Raw genomic sequence first — 27,485 nt, forward strand, 5'->3', positions numbered from 1 at the left:
AGACTTAGAAATACATAGGTCCAGCCAGAATGAAGAAATGTCATGTCAAAAAAGCAAGACGCATCCGCAGCACACATAACATCTACATTACATCTGCGGACTTCATTGCGGAAATTAGAATCTCCATTGAAGTCAATGGAGAAATTCCGCCATGAGTCCGCAACCAGTCCGCCACTGGTCCGCAACATCCATTGTATGCTGCGGACACCGAATTCTGCACCGCCGCAGTCTATGCTCCGCAGCGGAATTTTCAGCCTCGTCTAAACGAAGCCTACTAAAAAGAAGTGGAAGGCAATGGAGAAACGGCTCCGCTGTGGATTAACGCTGCGGAGTGTCCGCAGCGGAATTCAAGAGCAATTCCGCCACGTGTGGCTTTGCCCTTAAACTGCCTGATACCCGGTACCTGCATGCTAATTTTCATGTTGGCAGGAGGGCTGCGGGCGGCTGGCAGAGACCTGTGGTGCAACCTTACTTGGCTAATGGAGGGACATAAGAAGAAACAAAGAGAACCAACATGGCCATAAATTCCCACCCTCACGGTGAATCCATATTAGATTTTGAAAGACATCAATCTACTATCCATGGGCAGTTTTAGCTTCATTCTTGTCTATTAATTTACATAATTTGGCATATTGTGCTGCATGAAATTTGCACTAAAGATTCTTTTTAACCATGTCTATTTCCATGTCAAGAAATGATTAATATTAAACTCTCCAACATTTTAGTCTTCAGGCAATTTTTGACCATCTGCCAGTTGAGTTCTGTTTTCTTGATGACCATTTAGTTCATAGAGTTTAGTACTGGTATAGATATTGCCTATCCTAAACCGCCATACATGAAAACATACTGCACATCCTGTAGACCAGGGGTACGCAACTTATTTGAGTGAAGGTCCATTTACATGGGTCTGCCGCCAGGTGAAGGTCCAAGCTGAACACTGACATAAAGGCTATGTTCACATGGTTGGGTAATATCAAGCCAAATTTTGTGGTCTTTGGCCTTTGCAAGAGAGCAGGGCTTCGGCTGCGTGTGGCAGCCGCTACGTGGGACTGTACCCTTAGAAACACTGGTCTAAATCACTCAGTGTTTGCCATTGGACGCTTCAACATCATTTGCTTTCAAAAGACCTTTTCAAATTGTTTCATATAGATATGAGGTTTACAATTATTTCTGTATGAAGATCTATTGGTAATAGCCCAGACTCTACTGGGGGACTGTATGTACAACTGCCATCAGATCATACAGCAAAGCAGTGATTGTACTCTGCCCTATTCCATTTTGCTATGCTCTCCTTTCAACAAGGCCCAGAATCTGAGAATGGAACAGTCCAGCAAAAATCAGGACTGTTTGGCAGATGGATTGAGCGTTTAAAAAAAACAAAACCCCAAAAACGGTACACGCTCTGCCTATCTCTGTGCTAGAGTATACTTAAAGAGGTATTTATGGCATATTCATTACTTCTATGGGAGATACAGAAGCAGAGTAGCTCAGCGATTTCAGCTATTTCCAGAACCCCAACCATCTTTGCAGCAATTCCCCGCCTGGACGTAGCAGCCAGCGGCCATCTCACCAGATAGTGATGAGTTCGGGGCACCAGAGCTGGGACCCGCATCTATCAGATATTTATTTCATATACGATATATATGCCATAAATGTCTGAGATGAGAATACTCTTTTAAGGCTAAGTTCACACACAGCTACATTTTTTGCAGAAATGTTTGGGCCTGAAAATCTGTCCTATTTATCTGAATGTGGTTGTTTCTGCACCATGCACATGAATTTTTGCAATCCCCATTCAGATGAGTGGGACAGTTGAAGAAATTTCTGAAAACAAATCTGCCATATGTGAACTTAACCTAAAGGGGATCTCGGAGATTAAAAAAAAAAAAAAAAAAAAGGTCTGTTGTTTTTCAAGAAATACTGCCACATATGTCCACGGACTGTGTCTGGTTTGCAGCTCAGCCCTTTTTTATTTGAATGGGGCTGGGCTGCAATACCAGACACAGCCCATTGACAAGTGTGGCGCTGTTTGTTGAAAAAATAGAAGACCTATTTTTTTTTTATCTCAAACCACACCTTTAATATGTGGAACCCTGAGGTTGAATGTGCGTATGGAATTACATGCCAGTCTCTCTGCTCCATATAGATGACCCCGTTCTGTGTAGTGGGCTGCTATTATAGACAAAGCTGAGCCTCTGCTTCTTCTTCATGGGAATCTCATTGAATCTGGAGCGATCTCCGTACAAACTGCTGCAGATTTTATCCTATGAAGCAGTTATTATGTAAACAGGCTTGTTCTGAGAATCATTTTTTAGCTCATTTGTTGGCCCCACTCCCTGCGCTCTGTTTATCAGCCAGGGAAACAGTGTTCTTAGGAAATATAAACACCTGGTACAATTTGGACTTTGCTGTGTCCTGCCTCGATACTTAATAAATGGCATGTGTACAGTCTCCAGACATGTAAATATGCTAACACTGGGATTACTCTTTTAAACAGATTCTGTGGAGAGCCTTTCTCATACCAACTCCTCCGTCCAAGCTTCCCCAGCAGTCTCCACTCACACGTCAAGAATCACAGACCCCTCTTTCTCTGTGGACAGCTCAGCCGCTGATACCTCAACAGAAGAGAACAGAAGTGAATCTGAATCAATATTCATTCCAGACTATCTGTTTTTATCCAATTGTGAGAGTGGGAAATTGAATACCGCCAGGTATGTGAGCCAGACTATAGATATAATCAGTTAAGTGATAAATTGACTTCTTTCCAACATCACCTGCCTTTTTCGTATTAAAAAAGAACAGCTACACATATTATATATTCCTCCAAAAAAGATATAGGCTATGTTCACACAAAGTAATTGCCGTGAAAAACGCCTGAAAAAAAGAGAAGCTGAGCGCCTCCAAACATCTGCCCATTGATTTCAATGGGAAAAACGGTGTTTTGTTCAGACAAAGCATTTTTTCGTTCAGTTTTTTCAAACGGCGCGTAAAAAAATGCCCCGTAAAAAGAAGTGCATGTCACTTCTTGAGCCGTTTTTGGAGCCGATTTTGGAGCCGTTTCTCATTGTGTCAATAGAAAAACAGCTCCAAAAAAGGCTAAAAAAACCGCATCAAAATACTTTCGACGCTTTAAAAACGTCTGAAGATCAGAGGGTGTTTTCCCTTGAAAATATCCCCACATTTTAGAGCCGTTTTTACTTTAGTGTGTAAAGTAATCTTTGAAACTTAGTGCAAAAATAGTGCTGTTGCCGATAGTAACTAATATGAAGTACAAAGCTATTTTCACATTCACAACATATACATTACACCGAAAAAATTCAAGGGTCCACTCCTACAGATATAAGGACAATTTTAATAACGTTATGTTATGCTTTTTCAATTTATGCCATTGTCTTTATATTATGTAGATGTCCTTAAAGGCGTTATGCTACGTTTTTCCAGAAACAGCGCCACTCTTGTCCATGGGCTGTTTTTGGTGTTGCTGCTCAGCCATATTTCCTTAAATGGGGATGGGCTGTAATACCAGACACTGCCCATTAACAAGAGTGGCGTTGTTTCTTTAGAAAAAAAAAATTGCCTCCTTTTTTCTAATCGCGAACAACCCTTTTATGGTGGCAATTCACTTTGAATGGGAAGTCTATGCTTTGTTATAAAAGGTCTCTGATTCGTTATAAATTATTTAAAGAATACAGACTATGCAATAAGTGTGTGGCAATACATTCTCCTACATCTGTAGCTCCAGAAGCTGACATCATTACCCAAATAACATTACCGAAATAATTTTTATTTCCTGCAAAGAAATTATTTTGAAAACCTTTAGAAAGTCATTTACTCTTTACTTGTGCTTCAGATAAGTAGCATAAGTCTCTCCTTTACACTTTTCTTTTAAATTAATACATTTTAATTAATTGAATTAATACATTTTTAGTATTGCCTTTAAAAAAAAATGCACCAAGAACTGCACCGAAACTGCACTGTATGATCAAGGCCTTAAACTGATAGTCTTCCCCTTGTGTCATTGAGACCAGTTCACTATGATACATCTTAATCACTGATTTTCCCTGACATTTATGATTGTCGTATACAGCACATTCTAAATTCTGCACACAGAGTTAACTCGCTGTTTCCTATTGAAGCCTGAGAAAATGTGGGCACTGACCCAGCTATGGGAAACAGTCATGAACCATTTCAGAGAAGATTAAATTTAATTGGACTTTACATTGTGATATCTTTTATTACACCATAAACAGATGTAAGAGCATATGCAGTGTATAGAAAAGATTCCGATTTTTGGTCAGTAAAAGATGATGGAAATTCTCATAAGTTACATAAACATACACATTTATTAAAAATAAATTATGAGAAAGATGCTGTACAATAAAAGAGCGGCGGATTTATACCTGACAGCAGATTGCTCATTTTGACCTACTTCTATATACTTTGTGTTTTCTTTTAGATTTCCTATTAGCAGACATGGCATGTGATGTTCATTCAGAAATATTTAAGGGGGATGTCTGGTTTGGAAAATGAAATATAAATATTCAAATACCCCATTTCGGCATTCTTAGTTAATGGAGGGGGGTCTCCATCTATTATTAGCCTAAGGCCTCATGCACACAACTGCATTTGCGGTCGCAATTGTGAATAGTATAGAACACATGCTATCATATTGGCCAATCCACACGACTGTGTCATTATACTGACTGCAATTTCGGTCCGGGCTCATTGAAGTCAATGCATATTGTGTGTGTGCACGGTCCGTGACTGTAGACAGCCCGCGGATGACACTCTGAGGGCCTCTTCACTGGGACCCACACCGATCACTAGAACAGGGGTCCTGACTCCTGTTCCTCCTCGCTGCATGATCGTAGTGTGGAGGATTTTGAATGGAGCGGTAGTCGCGCATGTGGGTTACCGCTCTATTTAATCTCTATCGGGCTATTGGAAACAGCCAAGAGCCCCAGTGGCGGGGCCCCCAGCAATCACACATTTCTCCCCTATCCGAAGGATAGGAGATAAATGTGCTTAGTGGAGAAACTACATTTATTGTGACAGCTGCTCGTGTTTTTAGAGAGATTAATCACTGCTTAATAGACACAGAATCTTGTATTCTTGACCTTTACAAATACTTGTATAGTTACTAGCATATTGCTAACCAACATGTTTCTCTAAGGCCTCATTCACACAAGTGTGAATCACGTCCGTGTGACGGCCGTTAAAACAACGGCTGTCACATGGACTCATGCATTTCAATGGGGCCATTCACAGGACCATTGTTTCAACGTAGCGTGTGAACGATCCGTTGAAAAATAGGACTTATCCTTTTTTACTGCGTGTCACGCATCCCTCCATAAACTGTAGTCTGTAGGGGATCCGTGACAACGCGTCCCTCACGGGTCTTCTTCAGACGTGGAAAACGGAAGTTTTTCACGTCCTAGGTGGGCTACGTTCGTGTGAATGTAGCCTCACACTCAGGTTTTTTTTCCAACACAATAGATGATTGGGTAGAGGAAGTGACTTACATTTTGGCATTTCAGTCCACTTCTCTATTATCACCCCAAAAAAACTCATTTTTTTATCTTGAAGGGCAATAACCTTTCAATGTTGGCTAAACCAACTGTTTTAACTTGCTGACACAACCCACTAGACCTAGTAGCCTCTCTTGTTCTCCAGGTCCATAGAAAAAATTAAAACCACACACAAGTATCCTGGGAAATAAGGGCCCAAAAGTGGTAATCCACTCAGGGGTGGCTCATGTGGAAAAGATATAGTACTTCATACTTTTTCTTTTTGCTGCATATTTTAAATGTTATATATATGATTGATAAATAAAGTATTCCATTTATATATCTTGCATTTTAGCAGTTCAGGATGTTTTTTTAGCAGTTTATGCTTACAGAGTCCAGGCCACGGCAATCTCTCGCTAGCTTTTACTTCCACACCCCTTTTGACCAGGGCACGCCACGACGTCCTGGGGGTCTTCCTCCTTCCTCAATCATACTACCTGTGGGAGATTCTTCTTTATATTAACCACTGATCATTACAGGTGTGTTTAAACAGTACTGGCTTCATTAATGCAGACGATATACATATTTCTGTTATACCTCCCTAATGCATCATATACTGTCTCAAGTTATTCGCTTTCCTATGCATACAAATGCATATAAATATATGGGATACAATGTAAACAACATCAAATTGTTGATAACAGTTCAGTTATAAATGCTTTGCATATACAAATGACTGAATTCTATAGCAACCTCTCTGTTTAAAAGTGTTAATAATGGTTCAATATTGTCATTAATGTCTACGATCAAGGAGAATACTACAGACATTAAAGTGACATGGTTCATTTAGTCCATATGGACTAATTGAATCCAAAATACTCTCCGCCAAATTTCGTTTTTTAAAGCAGCTGAATCCATGTATTTTTCACCTCCTCTAATATCAACCATCTCAAATCTGATACATTATGTTTTTCCTCATAAAAGTGTCTTGCAAGCTTTGTTTCATTAAATATTTTGGCACTATCATATATAGAAACGTAAACTAGTTTTTCTTCCTTTTTGTTCTCCCTTACATGTTTGAATTCATGTGTATATGACTTAGTATCTCTCTTGCTATTGTCTGCATTTTCTTTTCGGATAGCCCCTGGCCAGAAATGTATCTATGATTTCTTTTGCGTTTTGTTCATATAAATTATCATTGCTAGAAGTTCTTTTGGTTCTAATAAACTAACTTTTTGGTAAATGTTTCAATGTACGTGGAGCATGAAAACTTCAAAGATTTAACATATTGTTCCTATCTGTACATTTTGTGTATAATGTAGTTTCCAGTTTCCCATCTATTGTAATATTTTTACATCCCAAAAGTTATTTGTGATATCATTTGTATTGTGGTGTAAATGTAATCGTGTCATGCATGTGGTTTAATTCTTTCATAAACTATAATAGAGCCGTCCCAGGACTCTTCTAGACTAGAAGGACATCATCTACATAATGTAGCCATTTTTTTTATGTAATCCCTACCTAGTCTTTTGGCGAATACGTACTTTTTTTAAAATGTGCTGGAAGAAAAATACATCCTCAAATTTACAAAATCTTGAATGGAATTTAAAATGACTAATACTCAAGATGAATATGGTCGTGTGCATGCAGAAGTAAAGATACAAGTGGAAAAACTAAAGCCAATACTACTGCAAGAAAAATGATCAGTGTTTGAACATGACACATGTGACTACTTACATAATCGTGTGTACACCTGAGCAGAAAAAAGGCGACAGACCAGAAGATAAAGGAAACCAACTCATCAGATGGGTCATTGATCAGATTGGGTTGTATGACTTTGACATCCAGCAAGAAATTGCAACTTTTTTGCAACCCACGATTACAGAATCACTAGAAACAGAAAAAAGACGACAACAAGAAAGAAGGAAGGAACACAGCCAAAAAGAAATAAATACCTTGGTTATCAATATATATTAAAAAAAGGAACGAACAGCGAAATACAAGTCCTAAACAAAGGCTTGGGATTTGTTCCAATTTACCAGACAAGTGATTTTGACTTTACAGTTGATTTATATAAATTCTGTGGACAAATAAGATTAAAAATATATTACTATAATGTTTATCAAACTAGATCCAGAAGTATAACTAAACAAATTCCACATGTCCTTTAAAGAGGCTCTGTCACTACATTATATTGTACATAATGTGATCGGCGCTGTAATGTAGATTACAGCAGTATTTTTTATTTAGAAAAATGATCATTGTTGACTGAGTTATGACCTATATTAGCATTATGCTAATGAGTTTCTTAATGAACAACTGGGCGTGTTTTACTTTTTGGCCAAGTGTGCGTTGTACAGAGGAGTGTATGACGCTGACCAATCAGTGACCAATCAGCGCCATACACTTCTCCCCATTCATTTACACAGCACATAGCGATATAGCTATATCGCTATGTGCAGCCACATAAACAAACTATAACGTTACTGCAGTGTCCTGACAAAGAATATACATTACCTCCAGCCAGGACATGATGTGTATTCAGAATCCTGACACTTCGCTAACACAATCCCGACACTACAGCACAGCAAGCGTAATGACAGTTTACAGCGTAATCTCGCAAGATTACGCTTGCTGTGCTGTAGTGACGGGATTGTCACGGGATATATTCATTGTCAGGACACTGCAGTAACGTTATAGTGTGTTTATGTGGCTGCACATAGCGATATAGCTATATCGCTATGTGCTGTGTAAATGAATGGAGAGAAGTGTATGACGCTGATTGGTCACTGATTGGTCAGCGTCATACACTCCTCTGTACAACGCCCACTTGGCCAAAAAGTAAAACACGCCCAGTTGTTCATTAAGAAACATATTAGCATAAAGCTAATATAGGTCATAACTCCGTCAAAAATGATTGTTTTTCTAAATAAAAAAACACTGCTGATCAGCGCCGATCATATCATGTACAATATAGGGCACTTATAATGTGGTGACAGAGCCTCTTTAAGAAAAAGAGCCAATTTGATCCTAATGTTAAACGTGAGGCACTTTGAATGTTTTCAAAAAGCAGTCTTACAAGATGTTAAAAGCCAAAGCCTAAACCAAAGTTGTCAAACGAGGAAAATCCGTCTTTGCATAAACTGGAAAATGACCCCTTCATTGTCATTAAAAGAGCAGACATGAGAGGGGCTATTGTTATAATGGATAAAGAAATGTATGTACAGGTGGCCTATTTACAACTAAATAACATAGTAGTATATTGTAGATTGAGTGAAGATCCCACCGTAAAATACAAAAGGGAAATTGATGCCTACCGTCACTATCTGTGGGTATGTGGACCCACTGGGCCGTAGCGGGATAGCAGCTGCCCAAACAGTGTACTATATAATGTCTATAGTCTGAGCAAGGGTACCAGTGGTAGTACAGACAGTAGCGATGGCTAGGCTCAGATGGGACCTTGGCAGCAGACACCAGGCGTGGTGTAACACAACACGACTCCAACTCTTTTAAGGCACAGGAACAAGGTAGCATGGGATACAGGATACAGGTAGCAGGAACAGGAACACTGGGAACAGGAAAACACAAAAGGGCCATTTGCTAGACTGACACGGTAAAACACAACAACGCTCAGGCAGTGAGTGAAGGGGCAGGGCCCTTCCTATAGTCCAGGGTGATTAGACAATTCTAAACGTGTGCACAGTGGCCCTAGTGGTCCCCGCAGGCCAGGACGGCTGCATATGCTGGCATCTCCGGGAAGGAAGGCGTCGGCAGCATGAGAGGGGTCTGCGGTCTGCGACAGTGGACGTTACACCTTCATTACAGAGAGTTGGGCAGCAGGATTAATAGATAAGAAGGTTATGAAAGTTTTAATAAATGAAACACCATGAGTTCACTATACCTACTATACATACTATACCTACTATCTAAGGTACGCAAAAATCCTCTCCATCTGCCCAGACGTCCTATCATCTCGGGTATTAATCCTATATTGCAGCCATTGGTCATATATGTCAACTCTTTTCTGAAACCTGTTGTGAAAAATTTAGACCATTGCCTAAAGTACACGTACGAATTTCTTAAAGAAACCAATAATAAAGAATTTTATGAGGAAAAAAAACCCATAACGTACAAGATTTGAGATGGTTGATATTAGAGGAGGTGAAAAATAACAACATGGATTCAGCTGCTTTTAAAAGAAAATTCTACAGCGAGGATTATTTTGGATTCAATTATTAATGTATATCTGTAGCATTCTCCTTGATAGCAGACATTAATGACAATATTAAACTATTATGAACGCTTTTAAAAATTCTAGTAGTGTAGTAAATCAAGTAGTAAGAGGTTATTATAGAATTTTTTTAAAAAAGGAAGTGTAGCAGCACATCGCTCCTGGGTGGTTCTTGCTGGTACCTTCCTCGATAGTTGTCACCTTTATTGGTGATTACATCGTGGGGTTGCTGTTATATACCATCCAGGTTTACCGTTTGTTGCTTTCATCCTGTTCCTATTATAGTGACAGATGGTCGATGAATGAATGTGTTTCCCAGGATTGCACATTCATGGGGGTTCTGAGGTTTTCTAATTACTGATTATGTCCTCTGACAGACGTTAACTATCATGTTCGTTACAATGTTGTTTTTTAATGTCTCCTGATCCACGACACAGTGACCTCTATAGAGGCAAGAAGTAGCAGTATGGTTAAATATTGAGACACGCCTTTTGTGTACAGCGGGTAACCATGACGCCGAGAGTGAACGGAGATGACGTGACTTTTGATCACGTGTTCAGAATATCCTAGCAACGGCAACACTCCCGCGACGCGGGATACTGTTGACGCATGTGCAGTAAAGAGGATTGAACGCCGGTTTTTATCCATCAATTTACACTGCCGTTCAAAAGTTTGGGGTCACCCAGACAATTTTGTGTTTTCCATGAAAACTCACACTTATATTTATCAAATGAGTTGCAAAATGACTAGAAAATATAGTCAAGACATTAACAAGGTTAGAAATAATGATTTTTATTTGAAATAATAATTTTCTCCTTCAAACTTTGCTTTCATCAAAGAATGCTCCATTTGCAGCAATTACAGCATTGCAGACCTTTGGCATTCTAGCTGTTAATTTGCTGAGGTAATCGGGAGAAATTTCACCCCATGCTTCCAGAAGGCCCTCCAACAAGTTGGATTGGCTTGATGGGCACTTCTTGCGTACCATACGTTCAAGCTGCTCCCACAACAGCTCTATGGGGTTGAGATCTGGTGACTGCGCTGGCCACTCCATTACAGATAGAATACCAGCTGCCTGCTTCTTCCCTAAATAGTTCTTGCATAATTTGGAGGTGTGCTTTGGGTCATTGTCTTGTTGTAGGATGAAATTGGCTCCAATCAAGCGCTGTCCACAGGGTATGGCATGGCGTTGCAAAATGGAGTGATAGCCTTCCTTATTCAAAATCCCTTTTACCTTGTACAAATCTCCCACTTTACCAGCACCAAAGCAACCCCAGACCATAACATTACCTCCACCATGCTTGACAGATGGCGTCAGGCACTCTTCCAGCATCTTTTCAGTTGTTCTGCGTCTCACAAATGTTCTTCTGTGTGATCCAAACACCTCAAACTTCGATTCGTCTGTCCATAACACTTTTTTCCAATCTTCCTCTGTCCAATGTCTGTGTGCTTTTGCCCATATTAATCTTTTCCTTTTATTAGCCAGTCTCAGATATGGCTTTTTCTTTGTCACTCTGCCCTAAAGGCCAGCATCCCGGAGTCGCCTCTTCACTGTAGACGTTGACACTGGCGTTTTGCGGGTACTATTTAATGAAGCTGCCAGTTGAGGACCTGTGAGGCGTCTATTTCTCAAACTAGAGACTCTAATGTACTTGTCTTGTTGCTCAGTTGTGCAGCGGGGCCTCCCACTTCTCTTTCTACTCTGGTTAGAGCCTGTTTGTGCTGTCCTCTGAAGGGAGTAGTACACACTGTTGTAGGAAATCTTCAGTTTCTTGGCAATTTCTCGCATGGAATAGCCTTCATTTCTAAGAACAAGAATAGACTGTCGAGTTTCACATGAAAGCTCTCTTTTTCTAGCCATTTTGAGAGTTTAATCGAACCCACAAATGTAATGCTCCAGATTCTCAACTAGCTCAAAGGAAGGTCGGTTTTATAGCTCCTCTAAACAGCAAAACTGTTTACAGCGGTGCTAACATAATTGCACAATGGTTTTCAAGTCTTTTCTAATCATCCATTAGCCTTCTAACACAGTTAGCAAACACAATGTACCATTAGAACACTGGAGTGATGGTTGCTGGAAATGGGCCTCTATTCACCTATGTAGATATTGCATTAAAAACCAGACGTTTGCAGCTAGAATAGTCATTTAGCACATTAACAATGTATAGAGTGTATTTCTGATTAATTTAATGTTATCTTCATTGAAAAAAACTGTGCTTTTCTTTCAAAAATAAGGAAATTTCTAAGTGACCCTAAACTTTTGAACGGTAGTGTATGTCTACGATCGTGTTGTTTTTTGGAAGTACAAGTCCGGGCTTCCATCAGTTATTGCTATGTAAGTGATTTTTATGTAAACTGTTAAACTTGTATTCTTCTTGTAATGTTTATATTACTTTGATTGTTGCTAACACTATTTTGAATATGGGATTGATGTTGTGATGTCATATCCCCTATATAAACTGCACTCTGCACTTTGTTTAAACTGCTTGAAAAAGACCCACACCTACGGTCGAAACGTCGTTGTGTATTATGGTGGAATAAAAGGAATTTTTACACTCTTTCGATACCACAAGAATCGTGTGCTGCAGTTTCGCTATTTTTTGATTATTATAGAATTTAGTCATTTGTATATGCAAGATATTTATATTTAGAACTGAACAGTTATCTATAATATAATGTTTTTATATTATATCCCATATATTTATGTATAAAATGGTTAACAATGACTAATGTCGGAGAATGCATAGGAAAGCTGTTAATTTGAGGCAGTATATGATGCGTTAGGGAGGTATAATAAAATATGTATATCTTCTACATTATTGTATCTAGTACTGTTTAAACTCTCCTGTAACGATCAGGAAGAACCTCCGACAGGTAGTTGCTATACTTGAGGAAGGAGAAGGACCCCTGAAATGTTGCGGCGTGCCCTGGTCCGAGGCGGTGGAAGTTAACGCTAAGGGGAAATTGCCTTGTGGGGACTCTGTAAGAATAAACCATTAAAAAGAAAGTCTTACTGCTAAAATGCAATATGTATAAATGAAATGATTTATTTATTGATTTTTTATATATATATATATATATATATATATATATATATATATATATATATATGTACAGTTTGAAATATACAGCAAAACGAAAAAGGGTGTACATATTATATCTTTTGGACTTTTGCATTGGCAGTAGCGTGGACCCCGCTGTCACAAATGCTGTTATATATACCCGCTGGGAAGTGGAAGTGAGATACAATTTAGATATTTTTAATCTATGTATATGCGGGCTCTTATAGTATCTATGGTGGACCAAATGTTTGCCTTACTTTTTACTTAAAAAGCATAAAGCATGTTTACCAAGATCACCATGTGTCCCCAAGCCCAGTGGGCTATGGCATCTGCCAGGGTTTGCCTGGTGCTAATGTCAGCGTTAGATTCTGCTCACATCTTCGCTAAAACTTCCCTTTATAAAGGAAGCCATAATGTTGTGATTTATCCATCATACATTGACTTACAATGGGGTTCATCGGGGGTCCTATGATTTGATGGCAAGAATAGAACTACAGGTGTGAACACAGCCTAACTCCTGGGATATTTCCATCCTCTCTGAGACAGGTTCACCCATTGGGGAGGTGACTGAGTGAGCCTAAGGTGGACCCCATTTCCACGGCCACATAGCAGTTGCCTCTGTGGTACATAAGATATTTTCAAGCTAAGTTTAATTTACACAACTAAGGTAAGGTGATTGATACATCATCCAATTTTTCTACTGAAGTCCTTTGAATTTTACTATTTTTTAAAAATGTATTATTAATTTTGGAAAGGCCGTTTAAGTAAGTAAAAAAATAAAAACATGAGAAAAATGTGCATTTTGTTCAGTGAAGACACTTTATCTTTGAGTTAAACAGAACAGAACTGAGTGTTCCTACTTAATGACACTCAGAAAGATCATGCCGTCCCTCCCACTTGGTATCATCTGTGAGAATCAGATCTAGGACGGAAAACTTTGACTTCAGTTTAAAAATAGCCAAATGCATCTTAAACAGATGAAGAGTGCGTTCCATCATATAAACAAGAGCTTTGCCATCTTGTGTGCTGACAAGTATGGGAAGACTCAATCTTAACATGGACATTGGCACAAAGGACCGTTTTCCTCTAATCTAACAAAAAAATTCTGCTGTGTCAAAGCCAAACATTACCAAATTCCAAAATATTTTACTTTTTTTTTGTGTTGTGCAGCTATGTTCAGCTACTTTACAGCTGTGTAAAGCTTTACTGTGTCATATACAGAATTCTTTGGACAGTGACACAATCTTCATGATTTGGGTTCTGCATGCTACCACATTGGATTTGAAATCAAACAACTGAGATACAATTGAAGTGTATACATTACATTACTATATAATTAATACTACGTTACTATAATAATACCGCTAGGTTTAAAATTTGCCCTCCGTGGATGCTGTCGCAGTGCCCTCCGCTGATGCTGCCGCAGTGCCCTCCGCTGATGCTGCCGCAGTGCCCTCCGCAGATGCTGCCGCAGTGCCCTCCGCAGATGCTGCCGCAGTGCCACAGTGATATCAGGGGCTTGCCCAGAGCTGGAGTCCCGGAGCAGAGCCGCTTCTAGCACTCTGCCTGGGAGTCCAGCTCTGCTCCTGACATCACTGTCCATATATGGACAGAGATGTCAGGGACAACCCCAGAGCTGGAGTCCCGGGCAGAGCGCTAGTAGGCTCTTTCTGGGACTCCAGCTGTGGTCCTGACATCACTGGGACTCCTGCTCTAGGGAATTCCACAAAGTCCCGGAGCAGAGCCTGTACTAGCGCTCTGCTCGGGACTCCGCTCTGGGGAAGACCCTGACACACTGTCCATATATGGACAGCGATGTCAGGGAATTCCACAGAGTCCCGGAGCAGAGCCGATACTAGCGCTCTGCACGGGACTCCGACTCTGGGGAAGCCCCAGACATCGTTGTTCATATGTGGACAGCGATGTCAGGGAATTCCAGAGTCTAGCGGCTCTGTGTCCCGCAGGCCGCAGATGACAGCCCCAGGGGCCGCATGCAGCCCGCGGCCCGCGTGCTTGAGACCCCTGTTGTAGAGAATCCTTTGCAGGCAATGACTGCCTGAAGTCTGGGACCCATGGACATCACCAAACGCTGGGTTTCCTCCTTTGTGATGCTTTGCCAGGCCTATACTGCAGCTGTCTTCAGTTGTTGCTTGTTTGTGGGTCTTTCTGCCTTAAGTTTTGTCTTAAGCAAGTGAAATGCAGCTCAATCGGGTTGAGATCTGGTGATTGACTTGGCCATTGCAGAATATTCCACTTCTTTACCGTAAAAAACTCATGGGTTGCTTTCGCAGTATGTTCCATCTGTACTGTGAAGCGACGTCCAATCAACCTTGCCGCATTTGGTTGAATCTGAGCAGAAAGTATATCCCTGAACACTTCAGAATTCATCCGGCTGCTTCTGTCTTCAGACATGTCATCAATAAACGCTAGTGACCCAGTTTGGCAGCCATGCATGCCCATGCCATCACACTGCCTCCACCATGTTTTACAGAGGATGTGGTGTGCTTTGGATCATGAGCCGTTCCCAGCCTTCTCCATACTTTATTCCTCCGATCATTCTGGTACAGGTTGATCTTAGTTTCATCTGTTCAAAGAATACTGTTCCAGAACTGGGCGGCTTCTTTAGATAATGTTTGGCAAAGTCTAATCTAGCCTTTCTATTTTTGAAGCTGATTAATGGTTTGCATCTTGTGGTGAACCCTCTATATTTGCTCTCATGAAGTCTTCTCTTTATGGTAGACTTAGATACTGATTGTCACGTAGCGGGTTAGTGGACCCACTAGGCCGTACCGCCGTAGCGGGGAGGCAGCTGGCCAAACAACAGGACACCCCAGAAATACAATGTCCCGCACAAGAGTACCTGTATAGTCCAGACGGTTGCCGCAGCTCTGGCACAGATGGAGATGGTTGCAGCAGACAGCGCCAAACGTGGCGGATGACACAGGAGCCGCAAGTTGCGCCAGACGTGGCGGATTCCTCCGGACGTGGCAGATGACACAGGACGTGGCGGATTCCTCCGGACGTGGCAGATGACACAGGACGTGGTGGATTCTTCCGGACGTGGCAGATGACACCGGACGTGTCACGACTTGATACTAAGGCACAGCACGGGAAACAGGAACGGGGAACAAGGCACGGGTAACAACAGGAACGGGAAACACTAAGGGACCATTTGCAAGACAGACTTGGAAAACTAACAACACTCAGGCAAGGATTAGAAGGCCAGGGGCCTTCTTATAGACCAGGAAATCGTGGCAGTTGATGATGATGACTTCCTCCTATTTGCGCGCGCTGGCCCTTTAAGGCCGGGCACGAGCGTGCGCGCGCACCCTACGGGACACAGCCGAACGGAGCGGAAGTGAGCGCTGGCGTCTCTTAGGAAGGAGATGGGGACCAGCGCTCACAGATCCATGGCTGCGGGCGTCGGGCGGTGAGTAAACCCGACGGCCCGCGGCCATGGACGCTACACTGATACACCTACTTCCAGGAGAGTGTTCTTCACTTGGGTAGATGTTGTGAACGGTTTTTTCTTCACCATGGAAAGGATTCTGTGATCACCCACAACTGTTGTCTTCCGAGGATGTCCAGGCCTTTTGGAGTTCACGAGATTACTAGTGCGCTCTTTTTTTTCAAAAATTTACCAAACTGTTTATTTTGGCACTCCTAACATTTTTGCTATCTCTCTGATGGATTTTTTCATTTTTCCCAGCCTAACGATGGTCTGTTTCACTTACATTCCTTTGACCTTATGTTGTGGGTTCACAGCAACAGCTTCCAAATGCAAATGCCACACCTGGAATCAACTCCAGAGCTTTTTCCTGCTTAATTTATGATGGATTAACGAGGGAAAAGCCCATGCAGCTCATTAAATCGCTTTTGAGATAATTGTCCAATTACTTTTGGTCCTTTGAAAAAGAGGCAGCTACATATTAAAGAGCTGTAATTCCTAAACCCTTCCTCATATTAGAATGTGAATACCCTCAAATTAAAGCTGAGAGTCTGTACTTTAAGCCCATATTCAGCATGTAACTGTATATTCAATATGTTTTGGTAAACCGCTAAAATGCCAAAACTTGTGTCACTGTCCAAATAATTCTGGACCTAACTTACCTGACTTTAAACAAAAAAATATATTTTATAAAGAAAGTGTTTGTTCATCTATAAATAAAAATGTTTTATGAGTTTTTGATATCTGTACTTTTATGGAAAAATGTTTCTCTTTGCCCACAGTTTTTAGGGTCCATTTTTCAGTTCAGTTTAAAAAATAAAAGCTCTGGTTGCTATGGAAAACGAGGACAGTTTTTACCACTTTTTAACAGTCACTTCTGGTACATAACATCCATTGTGTTTTTTTATTCTACTTTCTAAACACAACTGTTTACTTTAAAGGGTATGTGTACCTTTACAGGGGTTAAGGATTATAACGTGGATGAGCTGCAATACCTGACACAGTCCATGAACAAGAGTGGCACTGTTCCAGGGGAAAAAAAGCTGATCCATTTTTTTTCTCTTCCTGGACAACCCCTTAAGGGCATCCTGCTTTGCGAATGTCACTACCATTAAAATCAATGTGACTAAGATGTCAAGGCCTTTCATTCCAGCCATCCCCTGCGGTCTCAGGTTATGGACTACCAATACTATCTACTAACATCTGAGTGTGTGTCAGAAAATGCATTAAAGTTCACATACCCATAACCAAAATTGGTAAAAAAAAAATATACAGAGGGGGTGGGGTCTACCTAGTGATGTGTAAAGCCTTAATTTTCTGTTCAGGTATTACGAAGTCCGAGTGACCGAGTCATAGCCAGGCTTTCCTTCAACCAGGGCAAAGATTCACTTTGTTGCCCTAGCCCTACATCTGTATATTCTGACAAAGGATTATTTGCTTCCCCTGGCACACAGAACCTGGGGCACATGCCCCACCAGCTCCCTAGCTACGCTCCTGTATCTTGGTCTGACAGATGCTGCATTATCAAATGTGACTTCCACTATTGGCCATCATTACAATGCTGAGAGTTTTGTCACCAAGCTTTCAACAAACCCTGAACAGCGTATAAATCCGCATAGTTATTCCAAGTTATATGTTTTCACTGCTCCATCTGCTCTACCTTTGTGTCACATCAGCTTTATTTCTGTAGTTCTTGTATTACATTCAGGAGCCACAATGCTCCAGATGAACAGTACGAAAGATCCTTCCCAGAATGACGAGTCCTGTAGGGAGCAGATTAAAAAAAAAAAGTCAATTTAAATTACATTAAAAAAAAAATAATATGTAACAGGAATTTTTGTGATTAATCAGGCTTTATTGTAGACTAGTATTTTGTTCTTAGGCCCTGTTTAAACGGCGGGATTTTTGCAGTGGAACAGCTACAGATTCCGCTACAAAAATCTGCCTCCCATTCGTTTCAATGGGAGTTGGACGCTTCTTTTTCACGCTAGCTGAATTTTTTCGGCTAGCGGGAAAAAGAAGCGCCCTGCTTGATCTTCAGGCAGAAGTCACCCAAACCTCAGATTAAAGTCAATGGGAGGAGGAATCTTCCTGCCGACGGCAGGAATAATTCCACGGCAGATTGTGCGGCGGTACCCGCTACACAAAATTCACCATGTGAACTGACTCTTATATGGTTTTATGGACACATGGTCATCAATGCCATTCTAGCCTTAAATCCATTTTTCACGTATATCTTATTTATTTTGAAGTAGCATTTTCCACATTTTAATTTCACGTTTTGTTTTTTATTCTAGATGTGACGCTTGGTCAAACTCTGATAAGTCACTGGAGCAGACACCTTCTGATGACGTGTTTCTTGATTGCCTACCATCCCAGTACTCTGTTAGCCAGACTCTCTACAATGTTAACTTTCCCCACAATCACATGCCGTCAGTTAACTTTGTTGTGGTGAAAGACCTAGAATCCACTGGTTCATCCAGTGACTTTTCCTCCTCGTCTCCACTGCTGGGACCCTCTTCAGCACAGACATTTCCAGTTGAGAAAAACCACAGTGGAGTCAGTGACAATGAAATATTACCCATCACTCCACCACCAAGACCGCCTAAACCAAACCATTTTCCGGAAACAAGGCCTGAGGTGATTTCCAGTGGAATTATCCAGAATGGACATTGTTTATCTGGAATTGTGCCCAGAAGAATTTCACTATCCAGTCTGGACAATGTTAGGAACTGGAAAGGTAAACATAGTGTTTTATGTGTGAAATGGATAATTGGGTGTTTTTTTTAAATGGTCATTGATGTGCCGGGACTACACTTATGTTTTATCACGAAACTAAAAATACATGTATACAGGAAGGTGAAAATAACAGCACTGTTTGGTTTTTATGAAAAGCTGTTTTTTTCCATTTTTCTTATTATTATATTTTTATATGACCATCTAATGATCTAGAACATTTGATAGTCTTATATCTATAAAGTAGTGCACTCTAAGGCCCCATGCACACAGCCGGTCCATGATTACGGGCACGGCCGGCCGGGGACAGCTGTGGACAGTCATCCACATTTGCAGACCGTGCTCACATTATAAAGTATGGGAGCACGGTCCGTAAAATAAAAAAATAGGACATGTCCTATCTTTTGCGGAGCCTTTATATGGCACAGACACCTTCCCGTAAATATACGGGAAGGTGTCCGTCGGCCTTAGAAATGAATGGGTCCGTATTAATGGATGAAATCTACGGTCGTGTGCATGGGGCGTTAGAAATTGCAGTATCCAGCACATGTATTTATACTGCTGACCATGTGGATCATGGCACCTTTCCACACAGGTAATAAAAGCGCCATGTTTTTGAAAGAGCTGAGAAGTTGGACCCCAGTGACATCTGCATCACAGAACACCAGAACATTTATGGCGTATCAAAAGGATAGCAGCAGGGGAAGAAAGAGTCAAATTTAGTAGAATTGTGAAAAACCCTATTCAGCCATTTCCTAACTTTCTCTGTTTCTGGGAAGGCTAGGTGACAGCTTTCAGACACATAGATTACCTAATGTCCTTCATGGAAATATACTAGTTGTAAAGACTTGGTAGTCGGGAATGTGAGACATATTGGTTTTCACATATCTTTTTAAGAAACAGATATAACTGAATGAAAGCTAAGCAGAACTTTAAGCAACTTGACAGAAGACGACAACTCAAGGGCTGGAGGCTTTCTATATTTAGTCTTGACAATCTGTCTTCTATAGGATCACACTGACAACTTTTCGACGGATGTTGGCATGATTTCAGACTTGTGCTCTTTCCCCGCATTGGCAAAATGGGGGAAGCAGTAGTCTGAGTCACTCCCCATAGTGTACTAACGCCCGTCTACAGTCACAGTCTAGTGAATGGAGTGGGCGGGCAGAGGCTAGTGATGTCACTAGCATCTGCCCACCTTCTTCACTCTGCCCTAGTTGGCCAGAAAAGGAGCGCCAGGTCATGGAAATCCGGTTCATAACTAAGTAAGTATTTTTTTATTTTCCACATAAACAATGGCTGTCCAGTCGGGAAAATGGACAGTTGCCTTAAGTTTTTTATCTTTAAGTTTTCTGCATATTATTGATGGATTAATTCATCACTGCCCATTATTATTATGTGTATGATGTAGACACAATAATAGATATGAATTGGAAAAGGAACCCATGTATGGTGGTAACATAACAAACCGTTATTGATCTATGCTATGTTATGTCTTACTATACATGTCATATATGCACACCGGCTGTATTTTACTGTATTCTGTGCTTAAATAAGTCTTATAATTTCATCTGAAAACACTGTTGAAAAGGGCTGATGACATGGATCAGAGATACTGTGGATCAGTTTTATGCTCAGTTTTCAAAACTTTCCACAGCAATGTCACTACACCCATGTGGCCCTGTTGCCCAAGATCATTGTTTAGGACAGTGGATCTAAACCATATTACTGTGGGGGAACCCGTTAATAAAAGTTTTCCACTCTCAGAAGCTTTATACAGGGGCCAGTACAGAATTTGATGGTTTTTGTCCAGTGTTATAATCTAGCCACAATTTTTTTGGACTGCTGTGCATGCCCCCATACCAAGTATCTTTGAGCAGACAGAATTGCTTTCTTCGGTGGAACCCCCGACCAGGCTCTTGGAAACACTGGTTGGGAAATATTGGTTTAGTAATAGACTTTTAACACACGGAATATTAGGTATGACAGCACTGCATATACTTAGTTTAACAATATTTACATGCAGAACTGTATCAAGGTTGATGGAAAACCCAGGGCAAAAAATTTGGTGGAGGCCCCCTCCCCGATTAAAGTGTCATGTAATGCGTGGGTAAGTTAAAGGGTTATTCCCATCTCTGACATTTATAGCATATTCACAGGCTATGCCATAAATGTTTGATGGGTGCGTGTCCCAGGTCTGGAACATGCACCTATATATCCAGACTGGGGTTACCCCGGTCCCGCCTGTTGAGGTGGCCAATTCTAGGCAGGGTCTATGTGGAGAGGATACCACGCATTCGCGCAGCTCTCTCCATTATGTTCTATGGTAGTTACAAAACAGCCAAGCAAGCACTGCTTCTGTAACTCCCATGGAACATAATGGAGAGACGTGTGCATGCATTTCCACCTCTTCACATAGTACACACCTGAAATCGGAATCCACCGGCCCTCTCAAAAGGCAGGACATGGTCAAATGATCCCCCTCGTTCTCAAAAAAAGTTACAGGTCTAAGAGCATATCCTTTGGATATGCCACAAATGTCTGAGATGGGAATATCCCATTAAAGGATTATTCCCATCTTATAAAGTGATGGCATTTCTAAAGGATATGCCACTACTTAATGATCGATGGGGGTCCGACCTCTGGGACCCCCATGGATCCTTAGGAATGAGGTGTCACAACGCTGATTTAGCACTGCGTCCCATTCACTATTTTTACCTGCACAGCAAAGCTCTGGCTTTCCATTGTGCAGGGAACTACAGTATGACCCCATTTACTTGAATGGGGCCAGCTGCAGTTCTCTGCACAACCAGAAGGCTTGGAGCGCTGCTGTGCAGGGAGAACTTAAAAGGGAATACAGCGCTGCAGCCCCTTCATTCTCAGGATTGGTCGGTCTCCCAGAGGTCGGACCCCCACCAATTATAAAGTGATGGCATAAACTACTGATATGTCATCACTTTATAAGATGGGAATAACCCTTTAAACTGGCCCTATACATTGGATAATTGTCAGAAAACCCGCCAATGTGAACAGGATCCACCAACCAACAATGTAACATTTGTGGGGACAGTAATCTCATGTCTGCTGTATTTGACCATGGCCGATCCTTTGTTCCCACAGAGGTGAGCAGAGATAGAAGTGTCCGCTCAGCCACTGGTATCTTCTAGTTATCACGGAAAACAATATTGATCATTTTTATGTGTGAACAACCAAATTTCAGCAGCCATAAACCACACAAAATTACAGCCACAATCATATGAAATCATTTTAAATATGTGCACGTTTACAAGGGCCTTGGCTGGGAAGATAAAATGTAATAAAATAAAATTTTGCCTTTCAGGTGACTTGGAAGACCGCTCATTACGAAGTAGAGATAAGAGACTCAGCTTAAATCTGGTTGGTATTCTACAATTGTTTTTTTTTATTTTTTTTATTCCAAGCAACTTGCAATGTTTGTATGTATGGATTATAACATAAAGAGTTTCATATCATTTATGTATAATCTTTAATCTTCAGTTTAGACTTCAAATTGCATCACATGTATTGTTATCCTTATTTCATAACTCGCATTACTCGGCACTTATTAAAATATAACCGTTTGTATTTACCCATCTTTACATAAGACTTCATACACTGTAAATCAGAATGTAGCATCCGTATATCAGAAGACTGTATAATATAAGAAAGAATGATGAGAATATGTAGAAAGAGAATCATAATTCCAACATTGAGGAAACAAATGATACACTGGTTACTATTCTAAACAGTATGGAGGCTCCCTGTGGGCAACAGTGGAATAACATGTACGAAAATATGGCCATTCTGAGCATGCGCTGACAGTGTATGATTCATACTCTTAAGGGTATGTTCACACTGTATTTAGGGGAGGCTTAAAAAAAATCACTAAATATGCCACCAAAATCAGCTTGTTTTTGGATGCAGATTTTAAAATGCAAGCTGTTTTGGACACTGTTTTTAGCGCTTTTCTGCACAAAAAACTGCGCTCTCTCCATTCAGCGCGGTTTCTCCAGCTTCCCATTGTTTCAACGGGAAGTTGTAGCGCTGACTCCGCGTCAAGATAGGTCATCTGTTTTTGTTTTTTAGTGTTGCTAATTTAGTTTCATCGAGCTGAAAGATCAGCTGTCTATCAACTCTGGCACTGAGTCCCATTGAAAGCAATTGGAGCCAAAAGAAAGGCGTTTTCCATGCTGATTCCGACACAGACAAAGTGTCGGAATTAGCATGCAAAAAATGCTGTGTGAACCTGGCCTTAAAGGGATATTATATATACCTAAAATCATATCAACTTTTCTATGTCCAGCTGCTTACATTGCAGTAACGGGTTTATATCAGCCTGATCTTATTACCTGAACTAGGGTTGTCTTTAGAAAAAGTTGCAGTGTAAATAACTTCCTATTCTAAGTGAAGATAATAGTGCATTCTGCAATAATTTAACTATTCTATGGCAGAAAATGAGACCTGGAAATAATATACAGGATTAAGGGGGAGTCGCTGCAAACGAAATAGAATGCTAGAAATAGCAGCCTGGTATTCTAGGCATCTGTGAACCCCGTGCTCGGATCCATGGCTTGTACATATAGATTGTTTTTTTATATGTAAAAATATATTATCAAGATATAATCCTTCCTTTCTTCCCTCCATCCTTCATTCTGATTGTTATTATTGCAAATGTAATATTTCCTTCATTTTCCCATTTCCCCTTGTGTCTTTTAGCCAAGGTTCACACCACTTTACTCCTACACATCAGACTGTTCAGAAGATAGCTATGTCCCCATGAACCCAAATGCCTCCCCACCAGTTTCTGAGTCGGATAGTAGCACAGATGGATATATACCAATGAGTCCGGTTACTGCAGCTTTCACCTTCCCAACATCAGTCAACTCAAAGGTTACCAGTCCTTTGCCAGAACTCCCAGCAGATCTGGAACCTCCTCCTGTAAATCGAGACCTCAAACCGCGTAGAAAGAGTAAGTCAAAATGCTTCATTGTTTTTTTGGTAGTCATTTTATGAAACATTGTTTTCTTTCTTATAAGAAACGATCTGTGAGAACATTCCTACAATCTTAGATACATCATACAAAGGAAACCTTTATTCTCATAAACCTCAACACTCAAGAACCTCAATAATAGTCTTACTAACTTTAGTAGCCAGACCAAGACATTGGATGCACATGGAATAGGAAAAAACAAGCCGCGTTTACCTATCCAGAATAGACAGATCTGATCTTGTTCGGGATTTATGGGACTTTTTTTTTTTTAATAGACAACAAGTTACATGGGACTGCTTATCGACCCACAAAGCTCCCCCTATTTCCGAACATGAACACAATGATGTAATTAGATCTGTTGAAAAAAGTTTTGATGGAAGCTTTGATCATTATTATAATAGCACAATAGAGTTGAGGAAAGTGCCACAGTCAATGAGGTTGAATTTGTGGTCCATTAGGTAGAAGAAATTGTATTTCATATCTTAATGTAGAAGTCATAAAATCACCTTTGTCATATAATAAATTAACCAAAATAATCGATGTATTCATAGTGCGTCCTCCGCCTCTGGACCTGCGTAATCTTTCTACGATTCGAGAACATCCTGCAGTGACCAGAACATGGACAGTGCCTTAGTAAGTGATCACAAGTGTTCATTCCTATTATAGAAGTTTGTTTTCGTAAACTCTGTGAGATGTCAGATACACGTTCTAAGAGTATCTATAAGCAACTGAGGATCTTTCTTTACGTCTGACCACCAATATCTAAAAATAAGTTTTCTCAGAATAAAAGTACAGTATATTTAAAAATAATAATGACACGTTCCCATATACATTCTTGTTGTCCATATCATCCATATTGAATGCTAAAAGGTTGGATCTTTTAGATTTGTCATATGTTCTAATATGCACCTTATCCTGATCCTAAGCAGGGACTGTGGGGGACTGTAATGTATAAGGCTGAGTTCACAGAGTTTTTTGCAGGAGGAAAATCTGCCTTAAAATTCAGTTTAGAATTTTGAGGCAGATTTTCCTCTGCTTGCACGCCGATTTTCACAGCGTTTTTCGCCCACGGCCATTGAGTGCCGCGGGCAAAAAATGCCACTAAATACACTTTCTCTGCCTCCCATTGATGTCAATGGGAGGTCAGAGACTTAAACGCCCGAAGATAGGGCATGTCCCTTCTTTTTTTTGCAAAACGTTTTTTCCGCTCGTGGGAAAAAAACGACTCTGCCTCCCATAAGAGGCATTTTCGGCCGTTTTTTTTGACGCGTTCTCCGAAGCCGTTTCCGCGTCAACAAACGTGTCAAAAAACTCTGTGAACTGGCCCTAACTGTGTTTTACACACTTCTTTAAGTCCTGTTCAGTAAGTGTTCCCCTCTAAATACAGAAGTGACTATGTTATAGGTGCAGGAGAAAACTTGCTGGACAGTAAACCGCTATACAGTCCCTGCTAAGAAGCAGAATCACATTGAGGTCTACACTATATTAGATAAATTCACGACGTCCCAATTCCAGCCTATGGAGTGCTGTTACCATCCACTATAGGACGCCTATACGACAGCACAGATAGATAAGTATTTTTTTAAGCCAGACCTTACATCTCCTTGGAGCATCTATTAAACGCATGTACAATGTTTCAAGCCTCCTTTTAGTCCATAAAGTTGCCATTTATCTTGGTGTAGTGCACTCCCCGCAGCTATAACCTCTGCATTATTAAAATAAGATAAGATGTAGTATGTCTCCCCCAAGTCAGTAAAGGCCAATAAAAGCCGCTCCCATCCTTGTGACATCTTGGCAGAACGGGCTCCTGTTATTCCTTCTATTCTATTAAGCGACACTAATATTTATCATGTTTTAATGCTTTGTAAACATCATATCATAGAATCTCGTGCGTCAGTTTTCAGCACAGCTGCAAACCTAAACATTGGCAGGAAAATGATCAGCTGAGTAAAGCCGCCCCCAGTGTCTCGTAAAGCAAATATGACAAAGAGAAGAGAAATAGGCTAAGGTATGAATCAGACCCAGCCTTTGGATCAGAAGCAAATAAATACTACACGAGGACGCAGCTGCTCGGGATATTCGAGACGATTTCACGTCTGCCGTGTTCTGTAACGGGTGGACAGTTCATAAACTCATTTGTCTTAATGGCCGGTCAGGGTTTACCATCTACATGTCTAGGTGGATGAAGACTTATCCCTGCTTGCCAGAGCTCACCTCACTTCCATACTGTTATTCTTACCGAGGCAGCAGAAGAAGGCCATGTTTATGGGACATATGTGCAATGTCAGGAGTTGGCTGCGTTTCAGAGCATCTGTAACATGCTTGTCTGACCTCTTCCATGTTTTTCTTCGTAGCAATCGGACCAGCTTTATCTCCCCAGAAAGTGACGGTATTAGCTCAGCAAATATCTTTGCCAGTTCTATCTCAGGAGATGAGGAGGAGAGCTATATTCCAATGGTAAATATCTTCTGTCTGCCCCGGCTCTGTTATATGCAGCAGTTTTCCTTAGATTTTCCACTGTGCTACTATAAAGTATATAGTATATTATTATTCAAAGAATATAGTTTTTAAGTTTTTATTTCTGTTAAATATTTTAAACTATTTGCATATCTTTACAACTAATTCATAGTCTCTAAATTTACATGGAACCAGTGATGGCGGTGTTCTTTAATAGTATACAGTCTCAATTGCAATGGGTTAGGTATTAATATGGCCTTTATTAAGTTAGAGGGGTTGTAGAAGATTTCAAAAGGGGTCTGCTTTTTTTATTTTTTTTTCTACAGAAACAGCGCCACTCCTGTCCATGGTCTGTGTCGGGTATTACATCTTAGCCTTATCCAAGTGAATGTTACTAGGCTGCAACATCAGACACAGCCATTAAAGAAAAGTGGTGTTCAAAGGTGTAAGAAGTAGCAATGTGGCCCCATAGTAAAACCATACCACCATGACCATCTTTAGCAGGGAATTCCGAACATGAAAAGATTATAATTATTTTGGTCTCTAGTCTGTGCTCTATGTCTGTCTCTAATAAATAAGATAAAGCACACAGTTATATCCCAGTACAGAGATAATGCACACAGTGATGTCACAGTATATAGATAATACACATGGTAATGTCACAGTAAAGGGATAATTAACTCAATGAAGTTACAGAACAAAAATCGTGTCCACATTGATGTCACAGTATAGCGATAATGCTCACAGTGCTGCCACAATACAGGTATCATGCACACAATGATATCATAGCACAGGAATAACACACAGATAAATGTCACCATGCACACAGTGATATCACAGCTAGGAAAACACATATGATGATGTCTTACTATGGGCAAGACTGGTGCACAATGATTTCACAACACAGGGATAATGTATTGATGTCACGTCTCAGAAATAATACAAAGAAATAATGCACACACACCATGGGGCTCTATGGTAAACCTTGGAATATGGTCCCATTAAGTTTTCCAAACACCATCTTTCTATCATCCAT

General features: G+C 40.6%; 1 protein-coding gene across 1 annotated transcript in view; it reads left to right on the top strand.

The window, feature by feature from the left end:
* Positions 1-27,485, top strand: part of GAB3 (GRB2 associated binding protein 3) — a 130,805-nt gene that overhangs the window by 95,056 nt on the left and 8,264 nt on the right. The window contains exons 3-8 of the mRNA XM_075834344.1: positions 2,498-2,711; positions 18,546-18,988; positions 22,325-22,380; positions 23,719-23,971; positions 24,544-24,625; positions 26,347-26,449. Coding sequence (XP_075690459.1) covers positions 2,498-2,711; positions 18,546-18,988; positions 22,325-22,380; positions 23,719-23,971; positions 24,544-24,625; positions 26,347-26,449 — 1,151 coding nt within the window. The remainder of the gene's footprint in view (positions 1-2,497; positions 2,712-18,545; positions 18,989-22,324; positions 22,381-23,718; positions 23,972-24,543; positions 24,626-26,346; positions 26,450-27,485) is intronic.

The sequence above is a fragment of the Rhinoderma darwinii genome, chromosome 8 (assembly GCF_050947455.1).
Source record: "Rhinoderma darwinii isolate aRhiDar2 chromosome 8, aRhiDar2.hap1, whole genome shotgun sequence".
In the NCBI taxonomy this organism is placed as follows: Eukaryota; Metazoa; Chordata; class Amphibia; order Anura; family Rhinodermatidae; genus Rhinoderma; species Rhinoderma darwinii.